At 41.7% G+C, this 21193-nt stretch overlaps 1 protein-coding gene across 1 annotated transcript; it reads left to right on the top strand.

Moving 5' to 3' along the window:
- The first annotated feature begins 540 nt into the window (after positions 1-540).
- On the top strand, positions 541-18146 carry LOC133570535 (uncharacterized). The gene is made up of 3 exons (XM_061923220.2): positions 541-1008; positions 12359-12520; positions 16205-18146. The coding sequence occupies exons 1-3, from the start codon at positions 822-824 to the stop codon at positions 17203-17205; spliced, it is 1350 nt and encodes a 449-aa protein (XP_061779204.1). The 5' UTR covers positions 541-821; the 3' UTR covers positions 17206-18146.
- Positions 18147-21193: the final 3047 nt, after the last annotated feature.

Genomic DNA, 21193 nt, shown 5'->3' with positions numbered 1-21193 from the left:
GGAAATAATATTATTTTGCCAGAGCACATTTGTATCACTACTAGAGGTATTTTGTCAAAATAAAGGATTTTGCGTTTTATTTATATGAGCAGCAACATTTCAATGGTACTATATGTAGGACTTTACAATACTGTACTGCCATCTACTGGTGACTTTTGGCTACCGCACGATAAATTGACGTGTCGGCGAGAGGCAGTAGCTTAGTTTCACTTTCACTATGCCTTTTACCTCATTGTCATCAGAATAAAACACGGGACCAAAATGTATCGTTTTATTGGTGAATAATATAACAATATATACATAATTTTAGTTATTGAAACAATTACTACAAAATAAAAAAAATAATCATTTTATTACAAACAACAATTTTAACAAAGTCAATAATGCAAAATAAATGTAGAAAATCAAAAAGTGATCACGCTCCTGATTTACTACAAAGCTTTGAGTCTTCTGCGCATGACACATCTCGCGAGAGCAGAGCAGTCAGAGACGAGAGCAGAACCGTCTTGTAACGTCAAGCGTGCCAACTGTCGTGAAAGCACATTGACGCAGAAAGAAGCCAGAAGGACGCTAATAAGTCAGTCTTATTATTTGTTCTCCAGTTTGAAATATTTACGTCGTATAAAATACATCTTTGAGTCTTTATTTTAAGGATAAAATCGTCTCGATGTGCTAGAAGCACTTTGCTGCTTCTCGTGCTCGTTTATTGTTAGTTAGCTTAGCTCGCTAGTTAGCTTAGCTTGTTAGCTGCTAACAGAAGTTATCAACACATCGCTAAGTAGAGATCAAGTGTGAGAGTAAAGTGTTGCGATTGTGTGAAAATGTCTACATTACACATGTTGAGAGCGTTGGTGGATCAGCGACTAACTGCTGCCGTTGAAGAAATATTTGTAGTGTTAGAAAGAACGATAGCAGAATACGAGGCGGAACTTTCTAGAACAAAGGAGGAGAACAATCGACTACTGGATGCTGTTTTCAAGAAACATCAAGTTGTGTTACACAGAACAGGTTTGTTGACTTCTTACTCTCACGTGTTTACTAACTTAATATATGATTAATAACACCTTTCTTCAATAGATGGTCAATCAGTGGTCTAGTGGTTAGAGTGTCCGCCCTGAGATGGTTAGGTTGTGAGTTCAAACCCCGGCCGAGTCATACCAAAGACTATAAAAATGTGAGCCATTACCTCCCTGCTTGGCACTCAGCATTAAGGGTTGGAATTTGGGGTTAAATCACCAAAAATGATTCCCGGGCGCGGCCACCGCTGCTGCTCACTGCTCCCCTCACCTCCCAGGGGATGATCAAGGGTGATGGGTCAAATGCAGAGAATAATTTCGCCACACCTAGTGTGTGTGTGACAATCATTGGTACTTTAAGTTGAACTGAATAGGAAGATGGTTTGTCTTGTGGGGATGATGCAATGCTTTCATTTAGATTCTTCATGAAAACGAGACAGTTTGAGGTTGATGTTCCTCTCAGTTTGTAACAATGTGTGATTGTTTTTGAAGGAGTTATGAGGAGTTTGCATAAGAAAGGCTACACTTTCATCACGGTACACATTCACTGCTCAGTGTTTCCCCCAGAAAATGTGTTAGTTAAGGTGGTGGGAGGGGGCGTCTCCCGGGATAGGCGGCCTGTCACCACCATCACGTCTCCACCTCATCGCTGCCACCACAGCCTGGGGGGGCAATAGACTACAGACTCTGAATACATTGAACACATTGTTTATTAAAAAATAACCAAATAACAATATATTATAATAAATAAAAATATTAGAGAAATAAAGAAGCCTACAATTTTTGGTTGTGTTTTCCGCTCCATTTGCAGAATGATGATATACGATATAAATCTCCATATTTTTTCCGTAAAGTACAAACAAAACACAAAACAGTCCTAGTTACCTGAGATACTAAGTATCTTATTATTATGACTTAGTAAGTCAATATTTTGACTTAGTAATTTGATTTTAGTTTGTCTAAATTGTCGACGATGGCTTCTCTGATGTCTCCATCATGTCCAGAAGTCTCTTCTTTATCTGGATGTCGTCTTCTACTGCATTCAGCAACTTTGTCTCCATTGGAAGTTTTCCTTTTAGTCTGTCATGCTTGTGGCTGTCGAGTTTTGCCTAGTGAAAAAAAAAAAATTATGAGGATTTTTACTAAATAATAAATGGGTTATACTTTTATAGCGCTTTTCTATCTTCAAGGTACTCAAAGCGCTTTGACAGTATTTCCACATTTACCAATTCACACACACATTCACACACTGATGGCGGGAGCTGCCATGCAAGGCGCTAACCAGCAGCCATCAGGAGCAAGGGCTGAAGTGTCTTGCCAAAATGGCATTCAATAATCATGAATACATTATTTGGAATGAACCCACTTTAGCACAGGTGTAAGATAGTGACATGTTATTTACAACATGTCAAATGGCCGTCAACATCGTCAGGAAACAATGTGTGTCAATAAAACACTTTTTATTATTTAAATTTTGACAGAAAAAAAAAAAATTTAATGCAACTGCAGTTTTACTTAACTCAATATTATTTATTACAAGAAACTACTCAAAGCATTTTTAATACAAGCCTATTTAAATACATGTAAAACAGCTGAACTTTAATACATGCTTGCCATCTTGACTTCTGATTCCAAAGCAAGTATTTTTGTCACACTGTTGTCAAACAATGATCATATTCAAACAAATATGATTCCACATTGTTGAAAGTGGTCATCTGAGAGCATTTGGAATTGCAGTGCAGTTCATATAAAAATGTTTTGATGCCACATCTATCTGCCGTTTAACAATATTACTTACTAGCAATGAAGTTAGCGCCCACATACCTGAAGTAGAGCTCTTCTCTCTTTCACCACAGAAGATTGTGGATAGTTCCTATTGGAACCTTGCCGCTCTTGTACATCATTGGGCATATCTTTGTCTGTGACCAGGCTGTCAAGGGTCAATGGAGAATCCCAACTCCTGTGAGAGCTTGTGTCAATATCTGATGTTTCTATTCCAAATGGAATGGATGTAGTTGATGGAGAACCGCCCCAGGTCTGCTGGCATAGTTGGAAGTACAGCAAAACAACTCTAGCGTAACCACTTCTTCCACCTGCGTCCACTGCTTGTCTGTACTTTCCACCAATCACTTTCAGTTTAGTGTCGATAGTTGTTTTTGTCATGTCCTCTTTCCGATGAGGAAATTCCTCAGATGTCCCTCCAAGTCCGTACCGTTCCAAAATAGGGTAAGAATGTCACCAGACTTGGACTGGCAAGTTTACCAGTCAACACTATGTTGAGTTGTGTTAACTTTAAGCTCCAAGACGATGCTTAAAAGTAGCTCTACTTCTCTGTCAGTCCACATATATAATTCTTTGTTGCCGTGACCCGCCATTTTTTCTATATGCCGCCTCCAGAAATGACGTTTTGGATGTTTCTGATTGGCTAAAATGGTCTTAAGTCCTAGGCTACAGCGCCCCCAGTATTTTGGCATGTGTATGACACTCAGTGTATGCGTTTGCTTGGGGACAGTAATAGTTTCTTTAAATGCTCACGTGTGGCTGGAGATCCTGTTAAGATGTTAGTTTAGGCGGTGGCTCTTTGTTGTTAAGGCGGCCGCCTTAACAACAAAACGCTGCGGGAAACCCTGCTGCTACAAGAAAGCCTGAGATGGTTTCAGTTAAAATATTTTTTAACTCACATTACTATGTAGAAATTAGCATTTAAAATACAAATATACGGCAAGAAAATAAATGAAAATATAATTTACAATAAGCAAAAGGCGTTGTATAGTCCCAGTTACGAGTAGCCGGTACCTGTAATGTATTCTCTTTTTGATAGGGAGTTCCACATTTTGGTGGGATAGCAGGAAAATGATTTAAAAATTTTTTCGGAGAAATCTGGGTTGAATGTGATTTGTACAACTACCTCTGGGTAGTTGCAATACATGGTGATTTTAGTGGTATGGTGTATCTTGTACACCATATCAACTGCAAGAAGCTGTACTCTGAAATGGTTGGTGGAAATGTGAGCCCGAGATGGACGGTTGAGTAGAAGCCCAATCATTTTGTTTTGGCTGTCTGGAGTTTGTTTTTCAGGGCTTTTAAGGCATCACGGTACCAAACATGAACTCTGTAGTCAAAGTGGGGTTAAATGAGTGCTTGTGTTAGTCTTACGTGTATTTCTACCCACCAGCGGGGTGATCCTACTATGTAAGAACTAGGGATGTACGGTATACCAGCATTCGTATAGTACCACGATACTAATGAATCCTATTTGGTACTATACCGCCTGTAAAATATACTACTTCTATGATTATATCAATACTTTTTGGCATCACAACATCTTCTTTTGTTTAAAAAAAATATATTATGTTTATAAAGTCAGTAAATATGTCACTGGACACATGAGGACTTTGAATATGACCAATGTATGATCCTGTAACTACTTGGTATCAGATTGATACTCAAATTTGTGGTATCATCCAAAACTAATGTGATGTATCAAACAACAGAAGATAAAGTGATTATTACATTTTAACAGAAGTGTAGATAGCACATGTTAAAACAGAAAATAAGCAGATATTAACAGTAAATGAAGAAGTAGATTAATAATACATTTTCTACCACTTGTCCTTAATAATGTAGACAAAATAGTAGGTAGATAAATGACACAATATGTTACTGCATACGTCAGCAGACTAAAATAGGAGCCTTTGTTTGTTTACTTACTACTAAAAGACAAGTTGTCTAGTATGTTCACTATTTTATTTAAGGACAAACTTTCAATAAGAAACTTATGTTTAATGTACCCTAAGATTTTTTTGTTAAAATGAAGCCATTAATGCACTTTTTGTGGTCCTTTCTATTTAGAAAAGTATCAAAAAGTACCGAAAAGTATCGAAATACATTTTGGTACAGGTCCCGGTACCAAAATATTGGTATCAGGACACCACTAGTAAGAACAGAATTCGTCAGTTGATTATTTGACTGCCTTAGTAGTAATTTTTTCACTGGAGAGATTAGTCTCTACGATGCAGCCAAAATAGGTACCGTATTTTCCGCACTGTAAGGCTGACCTAAAAACCTCCAATTTCCTTAAAAGCTAACAGTGCGCCCTATAATCCGGTGCGCCTTATATATGGACCAATATTGAGCCACAACAGGTCTCGCAACTACGGTAAGAAGCTGCTGACTTCATTTTCCCCCGTAGAAGAAGTAGTGTGCTACGGCTGCTTACCGTAGAAGAAGAAGCGCTTCTTTTTCTACGGGGGGAAATGAAGTCTGCGGCTGCTTACCGTAGAAGAAGAAGAAAAATGGCTCCTATTAAGAGACACACTTACGACACAGAGTTCAAACTCAAGGCGATCAGTCACGCAGTAGAACACGGGAATAGAGCAGCAGCGAGAGAATTTAACATAAACGAATCAATGGTGCGTAAGAGGAGTAAGCAACATGATGACCTGCGCCAAGTAAAGAAGACTAAACAGAGTTTCCGAGGGAACAAAGCGAGATGGCTACAGTTGGAGGACAAAGTCGAACAGTGAGTTGTTGAACAGAGAGCAGCAAGTAGAAGTGTCAGTACAATCACTATTTGTTTTGTTGACATTCCCTTTAGCGCAGCTCCATCTAATGGATGCATAACGTAACCCCAGCCTCTACTGTAGCGTCTATTCTATGCGCCTTATAATGCGGTGCGCCTTATATATGAACAACGTTTTAAAATAGGCAATTCATTGAAGGTGCGCCTTATAATCCGGTGCGCCTTATAGTGCGGAAAATACGGTAATCTCATTTTTGTTTGTTATAATATTGTCACCCACTTTGACTGTGAAGTTATCTACTTTTCTGAGGTTAGGAATTGACCCAAAAACCTGTGTACTTGCAAGTACCAGGCGAGTCTTAATGTGCCAGTTTGTCATTGATAGCCTTGCTAGTTTAGGTTTTAAGGATTGTAGCTTCACTTGTTTTGTGGTCATAAGCCTCGGTTCTATGTTCTTTATGGGTACAGAAAATGATGGAATGATCACTTAAGCCGCATACAGTAGTTCCACTTGTGGTGATCTTAGACTGGTCAGAAGTAACAACGAGGTCTATGAAGGTTTAAAAGGACTCACTCACCCTGGTAGTTTGCTTAAATGAGACAATGTTGGTGACACAGCTTAGTGAAGGTTTTAAAAATGGGTGCATCCTTTCGGGACATATCTGTGTTCCAGTCCCCAAGAAGATGTAAACCTGTATCAACATCCATCGGGCCATCCATTTTCTACTGCTTGTCCCGTTCGGGGTGCTAGTGCCTATCTCAGTTGCATTCGGGCGGAAGGCGGGGTACACCCTGGACAAGTTGCCTCCTCATCACAGGGCCAACACAGATAGACAGACAACATTCACACACTAGGGACCATTTAGTGTTGCCAATCAGCCTATCCCCAGGTGTATGTCTTTGGAGGTGGGAGGGGCCTATCCTCAGGTGCATGTCTTTGGAGGTGGGAGGAAGCCGGAGTACCCGGAGGGAACCCAAGAAGTCACGGGTAGAACATGCAAACTCCACACAGAAAGATCCCGAGCCCAGGACCTTTGTATTGTGAGGCACACGCACTAACCCCTGTTCCACTGTGCTGCCCCCTGCATCAACATGTTTACACAAAACTCACACACTCACCAAAAAACATTTTATACTGTAATCAAATCTAATTATTTCACTTCCTGATTCTGACTTACATGCAACAATAAGTGAAAGTAAACATTTATTTTCAGTTACCAAAGTAGTCAACGCTTTAAATTAATTAAAAGAGCATAAAGGTGACTGGCTTTCCTTCAGCATGTCGTAGATGGTCTCCAATTCCTAAAGAGGAATTGTTGATGGAGATACCCCATAAAAACACCACATAGTAAAACATGTTTTGGTAAAAGTTCCTTTTGGCCCAGCCAACAAAATGACCACAAAGAAGTATTTTGCATGATGACAAAAACATACAATTTAAGTGATTTTGGAATTAGATTTTTTTATTTCCATGATATTGAAATGATGGTAATGACTATGTCATTACAAGATTGTGGTTAAGTTTAGAGATAAAGTTTAGGTGTCATAGACCGTATACACAATAAAATATTTACACATCAGTGAGTGTAAAGTTAAGAATGCCTCAATCAATGCTGCCTCGTACTTATAAAAACTTTTCAAATTGCCCCCCATCAAATTTCCAAGTCTGTTTTTGTTCTCACTGTGCCACTTTTGAATTCATTTTAGGTAAAAAGGAGGTATTTCCCGTGTTTTTATTGGTTGTTTTGCTACACACTTTTAACGGAAGAACACAAATAATGTCATTGTGTTAACAGTGTCAGTCAAAACTACAAACCCTGTTTCCATATGAGTTGGGAAATTGTGTTAGATGTAAATATAAACGGAATACAATGATTTGCAAATCTTTTTCAACCCATATTCAGTTGAATATGCTACAAAGACAAGATATTTGATGTTCAAACTCCATCCATCCATCCATCCATCCATCCATCTTCTTCCGCTTATCCGAGGTCGGGTCGCGGGGGCAGCAGCCTAAGCAGGGAAGCCCAGACTTCCCTCTCCCCAGCCACTTCGTCCAGCTCCTCCCGGTGGATCCCGAGGCGTTCCCAGGCCAGCCGGGAGACATAGTCTTCCCAACGTGTCCTGGGTCTTCCCCGTGGCCTCCTACCGGTCGGACGTGCCCGAAACACCTCCCGAGGGAGGCGTTCGGGTGGCATCCTGACCAGATGCCCGAACCACCTCATCTGGCTCCTCTCGATATGGAGGAGCAGCGGCTTTACTTTGAGCTCCCCCCGGATGGCAGAGCTTCTCACCCTATCTCTAAGGGAGAGCCCCGCCACCCGGCGGAGGAAACTCATTTCGGCCGCTTGTACCCGTGATCTTGTCCTTTCGGTCATGACCCAAAGCTCATGACCATAGGTGAGGATGGGAACGTAGATCGACCGGTAAATCGAGAGCTTTGCCTTCTGGCTCAGCTCCTTCTTCACCACAACGGATCGATACAGCGTCCGCATTACTGAAGATGCCGCACCGATCCGCCTGTCGATCTCACGATCCACTCTTCCCTCACTCGTGAACAAGACTCCGAGGTACTTGAACTCCTCCACTTGGGGCAAGATCTCCTCCCCAACCCGGAGATGGCACTCCACCCTTTTCCGGGCGAGAACCATGGACTCGGATTTGGAGGTGCTGATTCTCATCCCAGTCGCTTCACACTCGGCTGCGAACCGATCCAGTGAGAGCTGAAGATCTTGGCCAGATGAAGCCATCAAGACCACATCATCTGCAAAAAGCAGAGACCTAATCCTGCAGCCACCAAACCAGATACCCTCAACGCCCTGACTGCGCCTAGAAATTCTGTCCATAAAGGTTATGAACAGAATCGGTGACAAAGGGCAGCCCTGGCGGAGTCCAACCCTCACTGGAAACGTGTCCGACTTACTGCCGGCAATGCGGACCAAGCTCTGACACCGATTATACAGGGAGCGAACCGCCACAATAAGACAGTCCGTTACCCCATACTCTCTGAGCACTCCCCACAGGACTTCCCGGGGTACACGGTCGAATGCCTTCTCCAAGTCCACAAAGCACATGTAGACTGGTTGGGCAAACTCCCATGCACCCTCAAGGACCCTGCCGAGAGTATAGAGCTGGTCCACAGTTCCACGACCAGGACGAAAACCACACTGTTCCTCCTGAATCCGAGGTTCGACTATCCGGCGTAGCCTCCTCTCCAGTACACCTGAATAGACCTTACCGGGAAGGCTGAGGAGTGTGATCCCACGATAGTTGGAACACACCCTCCGGTTCCCCTTCTTAAAGAGAGGAACCACCACCCCGGTCTGCCAATCCAGAGGTACCGCCCCCGATGTCCACGCGATGTTGCAGAGTCTTGTCAACCAAGACAGCCCCACAACATCCAGAGCCTTAAGGAACTCCGGGCGGATCTCATCCACCCCCGGGGCCTTGCCACCGAGGAGCTTTTTAACTACCTCGGCAACCTCAGCCCCAGAAATAGGAGAGCCCACCACAGATTCCCCAGGCCCTGCTTCCTCATAGGAAGACGTGCTGGTAGGATTGAGGAGGTCTTCGAAGTATTCTCTCCACCGATCCACAACATCCGCAGTCGAGGTCAACAGAGCACCATCCCCACCATACACGGTGTTGACACTGCACTGCTTCCCCTTCCTGAGGCGGCGGATGGTGGTCCAGAATTGCTTCGAAGCCGTCCGGAAGTCTTTTTCCATGGCCTCACCGAACTCCTCCCATGTCCGAGTTTTTGCCTCCGCGACCGCTGAAGCCGCACACCGCTTGGCCTGTCGGTACCTGTCTGCTGCGTCAGGAGTCCCATGAGCCAAAAGAACCCGATAGGACTCCTTCTTCAGCTTGACGGCATCCCTCACCGCCGGTGTCCACCAACGGGTTCTAGGATTACCGCCACGACAGGCACCAACTACCCTGCGGCCACAGCTCCAATCGGCCGCCCCGACAACAGAGGTACGGAACATCGTCCACTCGGACTCAATGTCCAGCGCCTCCCTCGTGACATGTTCAAAGTTCTTCCGGAGGTGGGAATTGAAACTCTCTCTGACAGGAGACTCTGCTAGACGTTCCCAGCAAACCCTCACAATGCGTTTGGGCCTGCCAGGTCTGTCCGGCATCCTCCCCCACCATCGCAGCCAACTCACCACCAGGTGGTGATCGGTAGAAAGCTCCGCCCCTCTCTTCACCCGAGTGTCCAAAACATGAGGCCGCAAATCCGATGACACAACTACAAAGTCGATCATGGAACTGCGGCCTAGGGTGTCCTGGTGCCAAGTGCACATATGGACACCCTTATGTTTGAACATGGTGTTTGTTATTGACAATCCGTGACGAGCACAAAAGTCCAATAACAAAACACCACTCGGGTTCAGATCCGGGCGGCCATTCTTCCCAATCACGCCTCTCCAGGTTTCACTGTCGTTGCCAACATGAGCGTTGAAGTCCCCCAGTAGAACGAGGGAATCACCCGGGGGAGCACTCTCCAGTACTCCCTCGAGTGAATCCAAAAAGGGTGGGTAATCTGAACTGCCGTTGGGCGCGTAAGCGCAAACAACAGTCAGGACCCGTCCCCCCACCCGAAGGCGGAGGGAGGCTACCCTCTCGTCCACCGGGTTGAACTCCAACGTGCAGGCTTTGAGCCGAGGGGAAACAAGAATTGCCACCCCAGCCCGTCGCCTCTCATTGCTGGCAACGCCAGAGTGGAAGAGAGTCCAGCCCCTGTCAAGAGAACTGGTTCCAGAGCCCTTGCTGTGCGTCGAAGTGAGTCCGACTATATCTAGCCGGAACTTCTCCACCTCACGCACTAGCTCAGGCTCCTTCCCCCCCAGCGAGGTGACGTTCCACGTCCCAAGAGCTAGCTTCTGTAGCCGAGGATCGGACCGCCAAGTGCCCTGCCTTCGGCTTCCGCCCAGCTCACATCGCACCCGACCTCTATGACCCCTGCTATGGGTGGTGAGCCCATTGGAGGGGGGACCCACGTTGCCTCTTCGGGATGTGCCCGGCCGGGCCCCATGGGGACAGGCCCGGCCACCAGGCGCTCGCCATCGTGCCACACCTCCGGGCCTGGCTCCAGAGGAGGGCCCCGGTGACCCGCGTCCGGGCGAGGGAAATCTGGGTTCCTTGTTCGTGTTCTTCATAGAGGTCTTCGAGCTGCTCTTTGTCTGATCCCTCACCTAGGACCAGTTTGCCTTGGGAGACCCTACCAGGGGGCATAGAAGCCCCCGGACAACATAGCTCCTAGGATCATTGGGACACGCAAACTCCTCTACCACGTTAAGGTGGCAGCTCAGAGAGGAGTTCAAACTCATAAACTTTATTTTTTTTTTGTGCAAATAATAATTAACTTAGAATTTCATGGCTGCAACACGTGCCAAAGTAGATGGGAAAGGGCATGTTCACCACTGTGTTACATGGCTTTTCCTTTTAACAACACTCAGTAAACGTTTGGGAACTGAGGAGACACATTTTTTAAGCTTCTCAGGTGGAATTCTTTCCTATTCTTGCTTGATGTACAGCTTAAGTTGTTCAACAGTCCGGGGGTCTCCGTTGTGCTATTTTAGGCTTCATAATGCGCCACACATTTTCAATGGGAGACAGGTCTGGACTACAGGCAGGCCAGTCTAGTACTCGCACTCTTACTATGAAGCCACGTTGATATAACACGTTGCTTGGCATTGTCTTGCTGAAATAAGCAGGGGCGTCCATGGTAACATTGCTTGGATGGCAACATATGTTGCTCCAAAACCTGTATGTACCTTTCAGCATTAATGGCGCCTTCACAGATGTGTAAGTTACCCATGTCTTGGGCACTAATACACCCCCCTACCATCACAGATGCTGGCTTTTCAACTTTGCGCCTATAACAATCCGGATGGTTATTTTCCTCTTTGGTCTGGAGGACACGACGTCCACAGTTTCCAAAAACAATTTTAAATGTGGACTCGTCATACCACAGAACACTTTTCCACTTTGTATCAGTCCATCTTAGATGAGCTCAGGCCCAGCGAAGCCAACGATGTTTCTGGGTGTTGTTGATAAACGGTTTTCGCCTTGCATAGGAGAGTTTTAACTTGCACTTACAGATGTAGCGACCAACTGTAGTTACTGACAGTGGGTTTCTGAAGTGTTCCTGAGCCCATGTGGTGATATCCTTTACACACTGATGTCACTTGTTGATGCAGTACAGCCTGAGGGATCGAAGGTCACAGGCTTAGCTGCTTACGTGCAGTGATTTCTCCAGATTCTCTGAACACTTTGATGATATTACGGACCGTAGATGGTGAAATCCCTAAATTCCTTGCAATAGCTGGTTGAGAAAAGTTTTTCTTAAACTGTTCAACAATTTGCTCACGCATTTGTTGACAAAGTGGTGACCCTCGCCCCATCCTTGTTTGTGAATGACTGAGCATTTCATGGAATCTACTTTTATACCCAATCATGGCACCCACCTGTTCCCAATTTGCCTGTTCACCTGTGGGATGTTCCAAATAAGTGTTTGATGAGCATTCCTCAACTTTATCAGTATTCATTGCCACCTTTCACAACTTCTTTGTCACGTGTTGCTGCCATCAAATTCTAAAGTTAATGATTATTTGCAAAAAAATAAAAAATGTTTATCAGTTCGAACGTCAAATATGTTGTCTTTGTAGCATATTCAATTGAATATGGGTTGAAAATTATTTGCAAATCATTGTATTCCGTTTATATTTACATCTAACACAATTTCCCAACTCATATGGAAACGGGGTTTGTATTTCTATTCTCTCTTTATCTTATTTACTTATTTACCCAACAGACGTCCAGCAGCCCCCTCACATGAAAGAGGAAGATGAGGATCCACACAGGAAAGAGGAAGAGGAGGATGATGTCAGCAAGTTTCCACTGACTGTTGTCTCTGTGAAGACTGAAGAGCATGAAGACAAAGCACCTGAGTCCTCACAGCTTCATCACAGTCCAAGTAAGCACATATCATTTTATTCTCAGGGCATTCAATCCATCATAACTGGACTGTTCACTTTGTCTTAGAAGACTCATCCAAGTAGGCTTCATCACTTCATGCTCATACACTTCAAGTCTTAAATCTAATCATTGGAATTTAGAGGGGAACTGCACTTTTTGGGGGATTTTTTCTGTCGTTCACAATCATTATAAAATACATGATGGTGGATATATATTGTTTTAAAATCACATTGTAACTCATAAATGTAAATAAAAGTCCACTTGCAAAAGAGCCAAAGGGAGGTCCTCTATAACCATCCAAAAAGGGCCAATAATACTCCATTTGCATTTTGTGGCTTGAATAGCAAGCAAGTATTACTGATATTGTTATTATAAGTGCTAACGCAGACAAACTATTTATAGCTTGTGTGTCTATGTTGACATCACCGACTGGCGAGCTCCTTCCTCACCTCGGTGCTGGTGAAAGATTATTCCAGATCATGAATCGTGCCTCTCACCTGGATAGTAGAAGGATGAGGACGTTCTCTGACAAGTTGGTAACATTTGACAGCCAATTTAGACCCGGCAATGGCGAACAACACAAAAAGACGCTTAGCTTCTCCCCCCTTTTCCGTGCGACGATTATGAATCATTTTTCATCTAAACGGGAATATAACTAGATTTTATCAGTCTGAATCATAGCGACAGCAGACCTTGTACAGTAAGTGCTGTTCTATTATGTTTGTTGGCTCTCATGAAGTCAGCAGTGTGTAATATTCAGAGATGTTGTTAAAAAAAAGCGAACCTCGTGTTGCGTTTTTGAAATGAATGCGCTAATGAGCAATCCAGCACCCCCCGCGACCCATAAAGGGACAAGGGGTAGAAAATGGATGGATGGATGGATGAGCAAAAATAGGTAAATATTACATATTTTAAAAATGCACCTGTTACTAAATGACATATATACCTACTGCATGTACATGAAACCTTAATGGAGGTGTTTGGATGTTTTTAAGTTCTTTATAGGCAGAATATTGTAAGCAGACTTTGGATCACATTTATTTACTATTTAGAATGCATAAAAAAGAAAAATATATGTGTAGTTGATTGTCAAAATAAATAAATGTGTGGTTCCCTTTTAAGTGAAGTGAAGTATATATATTTAACGCTTTTCTCTAGTGACTTACATAGTGAAACCCATTATCTAAGTTACATTTAAACCAGTGTGGGTGGCACTGGGAGCAGGTGGGTAAAGTACCTTGCCCAAGGACACAACGGCAGTGACTAGGATCGAACCTGGAACCGTCGAGTTGCTCGCAAGGCCGCCCTACCAACCGAGCCACGCTGGCTTCAGAATGTATTAAATTCTATCAAAATCTCGTAAAAATCATAAATACATGCTAGAAATGTTTCAATAATTCCATTAACAATATTTTTTATTTAGGAACTTTCTAATGTAGCATGTTTCTATCTACACTTCTGTTAAAATGTAATAATCACTTATTCACTTGTTTTGTTAAAATGTAATAATCACTTATTCACTTGTTTTGTTAAAATGTAATAATCACTTATTCACTTGTTTTGTTAAAATGTAATAATCACTTATTCACTTGTTTTGTTAAAATGTAATAATCACTTGTTTTGTTGTTTGATACTTTAGTTTTGGCTGATACTACCAATGTAGGTATCAATCCAGTACCAAGTAGTTACAGGGACAGTATCGGTCATACCAATGTGGATACTGATATTTAAAATGTTTCAAGATCATTGAATGATAAAATTTTTGTTCGCAATCATAATCAGACAAAAACACAGGATGGAGGTGTTAGAATATCAATGTAATATTTAAATATGGCTCTGAATGAAATCATTTGGTTTGTGCCCTTAAAGTCTTCCTGTGACCATAAACTTATTTCCTGAGTTTGTAAACAATAACAAAATCAACAAATTATATATAATACAAATTATCGATCAAACCACTGTATCGACCTTATATTGATATTATACTTGGTATTGTTACTGTCGGTTTTTGTATCAATCGGTCCACATTTGTTTAAACTCAAGAGCTTTAGCAGGGTTTCTGTGTAATACTGGATGACATTAAATTATATATATATATATATATATATATATATATATATATATATATATATATATATATATATATATATATATATATATATATAATTTAATGTCATCCAGTATTACACAGAAACCCTGTAATACTGGATGACATTAAATTATATATATATATATATATATATATATATATATATATATATATATTAGAGATGTCCGATAATATCAGCCTGCCGATAAATGCTTTAAAATGTAATATCGGAAAATATCGGTATCGTTTTTTTTATTATCGGTATCGTTTTTTTTATGTTTATTAAATCAACATAAAAAACACAAGATACACTTACAATTAGTGCACCAACCCAAAAAACCTCCCTCCCCATTTACACTCATTCACACAAAAGGGTTGTTTCTTTCTGTTATTAATATTCTGGTTCCTACATTATATATCAATATATATCAATACAGTCTGCAAGGGATACAGTCCGTAAGCACACATGATTGTGCGTGCTGCTGGTCCACAAATTAATCCCGCATAACAAACACCTCCCCCCTCCCGTCCATATAACCCACCAATACAAATCAAACACCTGCACAACACACTCAATCCCACAGCCCAAAGTACCGTTCACCTCCCCAAGGTTCATACAGCACATATATTTCCCCAAAGTTACGTACGTGACATGCACATAGCGGCACGCACGTACGGGCAAGCGATCAAATGTTTGGAAGCCGCAGCTGCGTATTCACAGTAGCGCGTCTCCAACTCAAAGTCCTCCTGGTAAGAGTCTATGTTGTCCCAGTTCTCCACAGGCCAATGTGTATCCAACTCAAAGTCCTCCTGGTAAGAGTCTCTGTTGTCCCAGTTCTCCACAGGCCAATGTGTATCCAACTCAAAGTCCTCCTGGTAAGAGTCTATGTTGTCCCAGTTCTCCACAAGCCAATGGTAAAGCTTGACTGTCATCGTTCGGGAATGTAAACAATGAAACACCGGCTACGACGTAGCTGCTACGTGTTTGTGTTGCTGCAGCCGGGCGCTAATACACCGCTTCCCACCTACAGCTTTCTTCTTTGCTGTCTCCATTGTTCATTAAACAAATTGCAAACGGTTCACCAACACAGATGTCCAGAATACTGTGGAATTTTGCGATGAAAACAGACGACTTAATAGCTGGCCACCATGCTGTCCCAAAATGTCCGCTACAATCTGTGACGTCACGCGCAAACGTCATCATACCGAGACGTTTTCAGCAGGATATTTCGCGGGAAATTTAAAATTGCACTTTATAAGTTAACCCGGCCGTATTGGCATGTGTTGCAATGTTGAGATTTCATCATTGATGTATAAACTATCAGACTGCGTGGTCGGTAGTAGTGACTTTCAGTAGACCTGTAACTAATTAACTATTATTCAATCATCACCATATTTCATGTTTGTACTGTTGTTGGTTAATAAAAGTCCACAACCATAAAAGACTTCCAGTAAGATGTGTAATAAGAGCTATAAATGATTTAGATATGATAGTTTTTATGCATATATTTGATTAGGCCAACCTCACATCATGTGGATGGTTGGCATAAGAGCTGCAAAGTAAAATACAGTAACACCTCATTTGTTCTGCAGACGTCCAGCGGGTGTCAGCAGAGAGTCAAGAAGAGATTCCCTCCAAGCAGCAGGAGTGGAGCTCCAGTGTGGGACAGAAGGAGCTGGAGCCCCCACACATTAAAGAGGAAGAGGAGGAACTGTGGGAGCAGCTTCAAAGGTTGGTGGAGGCTAACGATGAAGATGAAGCTCAGTCCTCACAGCTTCATCACAGTCAAAGTGAGGAGAACAGAGGGGCGGAGCTTGTAAGTCAACACATCACAGAAGCTGATGGAGAGCATTGTGAAGATATCAAGTCAGAACCAGACAGCATCTTTGCTCCACTGTCAGACATGGACCACATGATGTCACACTCTTCTGATCACAGTGACCACATCCAAAAACCTTTGGAGAGTAAAAATGACTCTAAAGGTGATACGAGACATCACACTAACAACAAACACTTTGACTGCTCTGAATGTGGGAAATCATTTAGACGGAAGAGTCATTTTACAAGACACATGAGAATACATACTGGAGAGAAACCTTTTACTTGCTCTGTTTGTAAGAAGAGTTTCTCCACAAAACATTACGTGACCACACACATGAGAATCCATACTGGAGAGAAACCTTTTACTTGCTCTGTTTGTAAGAAGAGTTTCTCCAGAAAGAAATACATGATCACACACATGAGAACACACACTGGAGAGAACCCTTTTGCTTGCTCAGCTTCTAATCACAGTGACCACATCCAAAAATCTTTGGAGAGTAAAAATGACTCTAAAGGTGATACGAGACATCACACTAACAACAAACACTTTGACTGCTCTGTATGTGGGAAATCATTTAGGCAGAAGAGTCATTGTATAAGACACATGAGAATGCATACTGGAGAGAAACCTTTTACTTGCTCTGTTTGTAAGAAGAGTTACTCCAGAAAGTGTGACATGACCTTACACATGAGAACACACACTGGAGAGAAACCTTTAGCTTGCTCAGCTTCTGATCACAGTGCCCACATCCAAAAACCTTTGGAGAGTTAAAATGACTCTAAAGGTGATACGAGACATCACACTAACAACAAACACGTTGACTGCTCTGAATGTGGGAAATCATTTAGACTGAAGAGTAATGTTACAAGACACATGAGAATACATACTGGAGAGAAACCTTTTACTTGCTCTGTTTGTAACAAGAGTTTCTCCACAAAACATTACGTAACCACACACATGAGAATACATACTTGAGAGAAACCGTTTAGTTGCTCTGTTTGTAAGAAGAGTTTCTTCACAAAGCTTAACATCACCTCACAGATGAGAACACACACTGGAGAGAAACCTTTTACTTGCTCTGTTTGTAAGAAGAGCTTCTTCACAAAGCTTAACATGACCACACACATGAGAACACATACAGGTGAGAAACCGTTTAGTTGCTCTGTTTGTAAGAAGAGTTTCTCCAGAAAGCAAGTCATGACCACACACATGAGAACACACACTGGAGAAAAACCGTTTGCTTGCTCAGCTTGTGCTAAAAGATTTAACTCTAAGAGGTAAATGATATTGCACATGATAACACACACTGGTGATAAACCTTTTACTTGCTCTGTTTGTAAGAAGAGTTTCTCCACAAAGCAACGCATGACCACACACATGAGAACACACACTGGAGAGAAACCGTTTAGTTGCACTGTGTGTGTTAAAAGGTTCAGGTCTAAGAAGCAGTTACGTAAACACAAGTGTGTAACAGTCATGGAAGCTGCAGGGATGTAAAAACGCTTAGAGAGTGATTGTGCTAAATGTAGTTTAAAAACACAGCATGTTTAATATGAATGTATATTTGATCTTGTATGTAGTGCTTCTCATCTTCTAGTCTTATATGTTGTCCTGTAGTTACTTTTTAAGTTGTGTTCATGTATTGAATATTATATATGTAGCTACTATTTTATTTTATTTTCTCATTGTTTAAAGAGATGGCATCGTATTTAAATGTGTTTTTTTTGTGTCTTATAAAATCACACATTTTTTTGATTGCATTTTATTGATCTTATTATCCAACTAAAAGTATGAATGAATAAAATGGTTAACAAAATGTGGACTCTGGTAGATTAGCAGCATTGTTACATCATGGATGTTAACTACTGCAAAACATCAACAAAGAAGAAAAATGCTGAAGTTAGCAACACATCACTGAACTTTAGAGCCATCGTGAGTGGAGTTGCTTGTTTTTATTGCTGCATTTGTACTTATTTCACCTCACATCTTCACTTTTAATCCTAAAGTCTTCTTCACATATATTGTTGTAGGCTTCTAACATTTATGTTTCTGATGTGTGTGTGTAGTCTGTGGAAAGGGTTGTTGTCCCTTGTGGATCCAATTGTTCACTTGCACAGATACATCCTCATCCTCATCATCATCATCATCATCATCACCGGGCCACTACTGGACGAAACCTTAGCATTAATGTTTTAATATAAGTGTGACCTCATTATTCCTTGATAATAAGACTAAAAATACAGATTTAAGCACTGTATGAGAGTGCTTCTTGTAGTACTCCAACTCGCCACACTGAGAAGTGGGGGCGATCATGAGCTAGCAGATGCATGTTGCTATCATGTTTTATCAGCAAGGAAGACAACATTTGTGTTTACTTTTTGTCAGATCCAAGTTTTAATGCTCTGCTGAATAAATGAATCACTATGGCTGCCAATATGGAGGATTATTTATATATTTAAAATCAAATACTTCTCTTAACAGCTAGAAAAATGACACCACAAAAATAGCGAAACAGCAGCAGGACTCAGTAAATATTTTATTAATTGACTAATTAATAAACTGTAAAGAGTAACATGACAGTGGATATTTCACAAGAGTTGACTAAAAAGTGTAAAATGGGAATGCTACATAAAATGCTTAACATAGACTGATACTGATACTGTGTAATCATTTATTTGTCCTAACATTATTTTGGGATATAAATTGATGTCCCCCCAATGTTAAACTCATTTCTACGCTCACTGTGTGAAGACTGGAGGTTAATGTACTAATAAAGTAAAAACATGGACCACAAATGATGTGTATATATGTTAGCCAATAACAAGTCCGTCTGTAAGTGTCAGGCTTGGACGTAGGAAGGGACTCAGATGCAGAGAGGTGATTCCAAATAAAGCTTTTATTTTGAAAAAACTCTTTAAGCCTCCAGAGCCGAGTAAATTCTAATACTATGAAATAGAAAAATACTATCGACAAAATGTTCCAAAAGGGAAAAACCGAAAATCACTCCAAAAGGGAGGGAATACAAAAATAAGGACGATATAATTAGCACCGTATCTGTTATCAAAAAACTTTAACTCTAAACGCTCCAACAGGAGGAAGAAAATAAAGACTATAAAACTTAACTACTCTAATCAATGTAAACAAAAAATCACTCAACAAACTTTGAGGAAAAAATCTTTAAGGAAAAATTATAACTCACCACTGCGGTAAAAAAAGGTAGGATAACAAAAGTCGCTCTGAGGGAGGAAAAAAGTTAATTCAAAATTACAGCGTGGGATATTCTGGGAGCAAGGACGTAGACATGAGACAAGGCAAGGCATGGACATGAACAGGGACATGGAACGCAAGACAGGCACGAAAGCTCGAGACAATCTGGCACAGAACAAGGGGAGGCTTGGGTTTATAAAGAACATGAGGGTAATGGGAAACAGGTGGAAACAATCAAGGGTCCGGAATGACGTCAGACTGGTGACACAAGAGGAAGGACCCGTGATCTGAAACAAGAGGAGTTGCTTTTCAAAATAAAACATGTAAATCACAAGACAGAAAAAACCAAGACAAGACTTCCCTCACCGCGGTGTAACAGTAAGGCACACAAACACATTTATTCAACATCGTTATGATGTAACATGGAAGATGCTAACGTTAAGCTAACTAGCGAGGTGATGCTGTGAAGAGCTGCTCCGCAAAGTTGGCATACAACCAAAAATTACTTTAAAATGTTATTATTAATGTTCACTTTCAATGTATTTATTTGGAACATGTCAAAACTTTACAAGCACAACTTTTGCTCAAGTGATCAAGCGTCCAACATGAGTGGAAGAAGCAGAGCTTGTCTGGTCCCCCCCAGTGTAAAAACTAAATGCTTGTCTGGTCCCCCCCAGTGTAAAAAGAAAATGCTTGTCTGGTCCCCCCCAGTGTAAAAACTAAATGCTTGTCTGGTCCCCCCCAGTGTAAAAACAAACTAAATGCCACTCAATGATGTGTTGAGTTGAGTTGAGTGTATTTATTTCTATGTGACATTTAAAACAAGCTCAGTTGGCCAAAGTGCTGTACAGACATAAGACATAAGGTGCACATAGTGTCACATTAAAGGCCTACTGAAATGAAATGTTCTTATTTAAACGGGGATAGCAGGTCCATTCTATTTGTCATACTTGATCATTTCGCGATATTGCCATATTTTTGCTGAAAGGATTTAGTAGAGAACAATGACGATGAAGTTCGCAACTTTTGGTCGCTGATAAAAAAGCCTTGCCTGTACCGGAAGTAGCAGACGAGTAGCGTGACGTCACAGGTTGTGGAGCTCCTCACATCTGCACATTGTTTACAATCATGGCCACCAGCAGCGTGAGCGATTCGGACCGAGAAAGCGACGATTGCCCCATTAATTTGAGCGAGGATGAAAGATTTGTAGATGAGGAAAGTGAGAGTGAAGGACTAGAGGGCAGTGAGAGCGATTCAGATAGGGAAGATGCTGTGAGAGGCGGGTGGGACCTGATATTCAGCTGGGAATGACTAAAACAGTAAATAAACACAATATACTCTATTAGCCACAACACAACCAGGCTTATATTTAATATGCCACAAATTAATCCCGCATAACAAACACCTCCCCCCTCCCGTCCATATAACCCGCCAATACAACTCAAACACCTGCACAACACACTCAATCCCACAGCCCAAAGTACCGTTCACCTCCCCAAAGTTCATACAGCACATGTATTTCCCCAAAGTTACGTACGTGACATGCTCATAG

Source organism: Nerophis lumbriciformis, linkage group LG28, assembly GCF_033978685.3.
Source record: "Nerophis lumbriciformis linkage group LG28, RoL_Nlum_v2.1, whole genome shotgun sequence".
Classification (NCBI taxonomy): domain Eukaryota; kingdom Metazoa; phylum Chordata; class Actinopteri; order Syngnathiformes; family Syngnathidae; genus Nerophis; species Nerophis lumbriciformis.
This window is presented reverse-complemented; position numbering and strand designations above follow the sequence as displayed.

What these genes read in the sequence shown, in the direction of transcription:
- LOC133570535 (XM_061923220.2), top strand. Translation starts at nt 822, where the DNA reads ATGTCTACATTACACATGTTGAGAGCGTTGGTGGATCAGCGACTAACT. An exon ending in AGTTGTGTTACACAGAACAG is followed by an intron (nt 1,009 to 12,358) that starts GTTTGTTGACTT and finishes TTTACCCAACAG; the next exon opens with ACGTCCAGCAGCCCCCTCAC. An exon ending in ACAGCTTCATCACAGTCCAA is followed by an intron (nt 12,521 to 16,204) that starts GTAAGCACATAT and finishes TTTGTTCTGCAG; the next exon opens with ACGTCCAGCGGGTGTCAGCA.